Below are 4,514 nucleotides of genomic sequence, written 5' to 3' on the forward strand. Positions count from 1 at the left end.
TTATCAGGACGATGAACCTCAAACCTACAATGATGTTGTATTAAATCCAGACTCCACTAAATGGCTTGAGGCCATGAAATCTGGGATGGAACATTCATTTTGATAAAGCCATTAAGGAATTTGGTTTCATAAAAAATGAAGATGAACCATATGTGAATAAAAAATTCAGTGCATGCGCAGTGGCATTCTTAGTATTATATGTTAATGACGTGTTACTTATTAGGAATGATATACCAAACTTGCAGATGATAAAGACTTGGTTACCCAAGTGCTTTTTCATGAAGGACTTGGGGAAAACAGCCTACATCCTTGGTATCAAGATCTATCGAGATAGTTCATGTGGGTTGCTTGGCCTAAGTTAGAGTACATACATTGACAAGGTACTGAAGAGATTCAGTATGGAAGAATCCAAGAAGGGATTCCTTCCTATGTCACATGTTGTTTATCTCTAGAAGGACATGTGTCAAAATCACCCAAGAGGAGAGAGATAAGATGAACAAGATACCATATGTATCTGCTACTAGATCCATTATGTATGTCATGTTATGTACTCGAATCGACATCTCTTATGCTTTAAGCATTTGTAGCAGATATCAATCGTATCCAAGTGAGCGTCACTGGATTACAATCAAGAACACTCTTAAGTACCTGAAGAGGACTAAGGATATGTTCTTGGTTTGTGGAGGAGAGGATGAACTCACTATAAGTGGATATAGTGATGCAATTTTTCAAACTGACAATGATGATTTTCAATCGCAATCAGGTTTTGTCTATTGTCTCAATGGAGCTGTAATGTATGGGAAACGCTCAAAGCAGAGTACAGTAGCTGACTCTATAATAGAGGCTGAGCACATTGCATTGTCCGATACAGCTAAAGAGGTGGTTTGGATTAGGAAGTTCATTAATGAACTTGGTGTGGTTCCAAGCATTACTAAACTTGATCCAATACAGATATTTTGTGATAACAATGGGCCCATTGCTTAGGCCAAGGAACCACGGTCTTATCAAAGATCCAAACACATACTCAAACATTTCTACCTGATCAAGGAAATTGTTCAGAGGGGAGATGCACAAAGAAGCAAAATACCTACCGATGATAACATCTCAGATCCACTTACAAAAGCTCTGTCGTAGCAGAAGCATGACAGGCACTTGGCTTCATTTGGTATTAAATACGTAAATGACTGGCTATAGGTGCAAGTGGAAGTTTGTTAGAGTAGATGCCTTTGAGCCAATCATATTGTTATATGTTGACTCTATGGATCATGATTATTCAATCTATGAAAGGCATCGTTTATATTATGTAAAGCATATTTCATATGTATGTTTTAATTAATGCCCTTAGAGTGGTTGAACCGTGATGAGGGAATCAAGCAGTGACAAGTCTTGATTGTGAAATCTCTATGATCACTTATGGTGGCCATTCTAGAAATGCCCATAGCCTTAGCATTATCCTAACCTAAGGCACAGATAATACAATAAGGCTATCATAGCATTGAACGACCCTACTAGAAGGTAGTGACAAATCTCACATGTCAAGGTTGTTTGGTAACAACTTGGTGTGACGCATAGGTGCTTGTTATTCACTAGTTCAATAAACTGGCCCATCAGAGGATTCCATGTAGATGGTAACTAGTGTGCTGTCGCAGGCAACCAAAATTAAAACCTAAAAACACATGTAGTAGTGTGAGTCAAGATCATTCCCACGGAGAGTGTCTAGCCGAATTTAATGTTACGTGAACAAGGCTATTTTGGGGTGGGGAGGTGGTGGCGGGTGGAGGTTTGAGTAAAAAGGAAACACTTTCAGGAAAAACAATTCAAGTTAAATGTAATACCCAAGATATCAACGGTATGTTCCTAACTCAAAATAGTCCTTTAGATGTTAATTTTATGTTAAAAAGCATAAAATCTAACTAAGGGCAAAATAGTCAATTCATTTGGAACGGTATGAATCAATTATCCACAAAGAGGCTTAGGGGCAAAATGGTTATTTTGCCTATGGATAAGCATTGAAAAATTCACGGATGAGTAGGCTTCATTGCATTAATGGCATTAATTAAGTAATATTATGTCTAGTGTGAAATGACCAAAATGCCCTTATGAAGAATTAAGGACTTATGAGTTATACAATTAAAATAATTGGGCCAATTGCAATATTTGGGAAATAAATGAAATTTTTCCTATAAATGAGATGAATTTCGTTCAAGCCAAAGGAGAGAGCTTTCTTCAACATTTCTTCCATTTTCTCTCAAATCTTCCATGAAACAAGCTTTCTTTCTCTAGGTTTTCAAGGAGTTTTGCATAATTTTCAAGGAGAACAAGATAGGACCTTGGATCTTCAATTTGAAGGGTTTAAGGTAAGGATTAAAAACTTTAGTTTTGATGTGATTTGAAGATTGGAGTAGATATTGAGGTGTAATGTTATATATGAAGATTAAGGTGTAAAAGAAGTCAAAGGCAAAGGATTTGTTGGAGAAGTCTTTAAAAGGTAAGGAAGAACCTCCCATGACTTTAGGGTTTATGCTAGGGTTTATAATTTTTATAAACCTTAAATTAAAGCTTTAGCATAGAATTAGTTGATGGCAAGTGTAGTTGAACTCATTTATTCTACTTATTGCCTTGAATTCATTATACATGAAGTTATGGCTATTTATGTTTTATGAGTTGTTATGTTTGATTGAAGAAAAGGAAGTGTGGATGCTGATTGTGGCAAAACTTGTAGTATGGAGGCCACATGGTGTGATGGTTGCTATTAAGTGTTGATGTGTTGTTTGCATTAGCTTACAATGTTATAGCAATAATGGATGGTTATGGAATGAGATTTTACACTTCTTTAAGAGTTAAGACTATTAGGGGAGGTTTATTTGATCTATAAGTTAATCTATTGGTTAATGTCAATAGGAATTGAGTGGCATAGTTAATATGAAAATTCGGATTTAGTGAGCTTAGGGGTTTTGTTAACCCTGCTTCAGTATTTCGACCATAACTTGAGTTATAAAATTGAAATGAATGATTCTTGAAGCATTAGAAAGCTAAGACACAGACCTATAACTTTTAGTTTATGCCAAGAGCCAATTCGTTTGAGAAAGGATGAAAATGGCCTAGCATAAACTGGTTATTAAGTTTAAGATTTAACATAATCAATTCTTATGATTATGATTGTTTTATGTATTATGTAATTATGCCATATCTAATGTTTACCCTTAGTTAGATGATCTTTGAAAGATATACATGGTCATGATGTCAATGCATATTAATGTTTAAATGGCATGAAGATGAATGTAATACATGTTTAAGATGATGTATGTGAGCAAAGGTATTTAAATGGTTGATATCCTAGAGAATTAAGTATTAAGCTCACCAAAATATGTATTTACATGCCATAAGATGTTAGAGATGCAATAGACATGACGAGATGCTATGACTGATGGAAACGCGTAAGCATCCTCGTATACCGTTAGGAAAGATGAATATATGCTTTAGATGCTAAATAACGCTAAGCACGCCTCCTGATGATATGAGCTCTAGATGAATTTGAGGCTAGATGATATGAAGTGCTTAAGATGCTAAGAAAATCCGATCGGCTAGACGTTAAATGTTTCATATGCATTTGTGCATTACTGAGTTATGATGTTATTACATCATGATATGATTTATCTCATGTTAGATGATTTTAGATGTTATGTCATGACATGTGATGTGTGTACTATGTTTACATACTATTTGTATGTGTACACATTGGTTTATCTAGCCTGGGATAAAATGATGAAAGCATATGACTTAGTAATAAAAGGGGAATTATCCCAGATGTAAAGATAAGTGATGGTTAACATATGTTTAAATAAAGATCAAATAGTACATTAGAATGAAATGATCATTCCTTACTGAGCGATTAGCGCTCACCCTTTCATTGTTGATTGCTTGCAGGTAGACTAGAAGCGAGGGATGCTAGGACAGCGGGACACACATGAGGGGAATGATTTATTGTCATCTCGATGTTTTTATCTTGATGTAATAATGTAAATGATAAATATTTGAGAAATACCTTTGGAAGCTTCCACCCTATATATATTTTTGATTGTGTAATTTCTAACGTTTGTAAATTATATTTTTGGATCCTGCATGACATTTTATATGCATGTATTGGATATTACTATTATTATCCTTACACAAATATTTTTCTAAATACAACTCGTTTTCCAGACATGTATCCTCGAGATTCTCATTGAGGGATATTCAGAGGATACCTAACTGGAGGGGGGTTTTACATTTGGTATCAGAGCAAGTATTTTGTGACTTTAAACAAAAAATAAAAATAAAAAATAAAAAAAAATAAAAAGGTGTTTTAAGATGTTTTCCATTATAGAGTCAGCATTTATGAGAGTCGCTGACAGTTCCCTCATGTAAAGTTTCGCTGCTGAAGTTGTCCAATCACTGTAAGTATGTTTACTTGATTTATGTAAGGATTGATTAGATGATTAATGTTATATGGGTGACTGTGATAGGGAATAAAT

The 4,514-nt window shown here is 34.7% G+C and overlaps 1 protein-coding gene across 1 annotated transcript; it reads left to right on the forward strand.

Annotated features, from left to right (window-relative positions):
- Positions 1-492: 492 nt before the first annotated feature.
- On the forward strand, positions 493-984 carry LOC116118702 (secreted RxLR effector protein 161-like). The gene has a single exon (XM_031404680.1). It carries the CDS (start codon positions 493-495, stop codon positions 982-984), a length of 492 nt encoding a protein of 163 aa, XP_031260540.1.
- The last annotated feature ends 3,530 nt before the right edge of the window (positions 985-4,514 follow it).

The sequence above is a fragment of the Pistacia vera genome, unplaced genomic scaffold (genome assembly GCF_008641045.1).
Source record: "Pistacia vera cultivar Batoury unplaced genomic scaffold, PisVer_v2 Contig857, whole genome shotgun sequence".
Taxonomy (NCBI): Eukaryota; Viridiplantae; Streptophyta; class Magnoliopsida; order Sapindales; family Anacardiaceae; genus Pistacia; species Pistacia vera.

What these genes read in the sequence shown, in the direction of transcription:
- LOC116118702 (XM_031404680.1), top strand. Translation starts at nt 493, where the DNA reads ATGAACAAGATACCATATGTATCTGCTACTAGATCCATTATGTATGTC.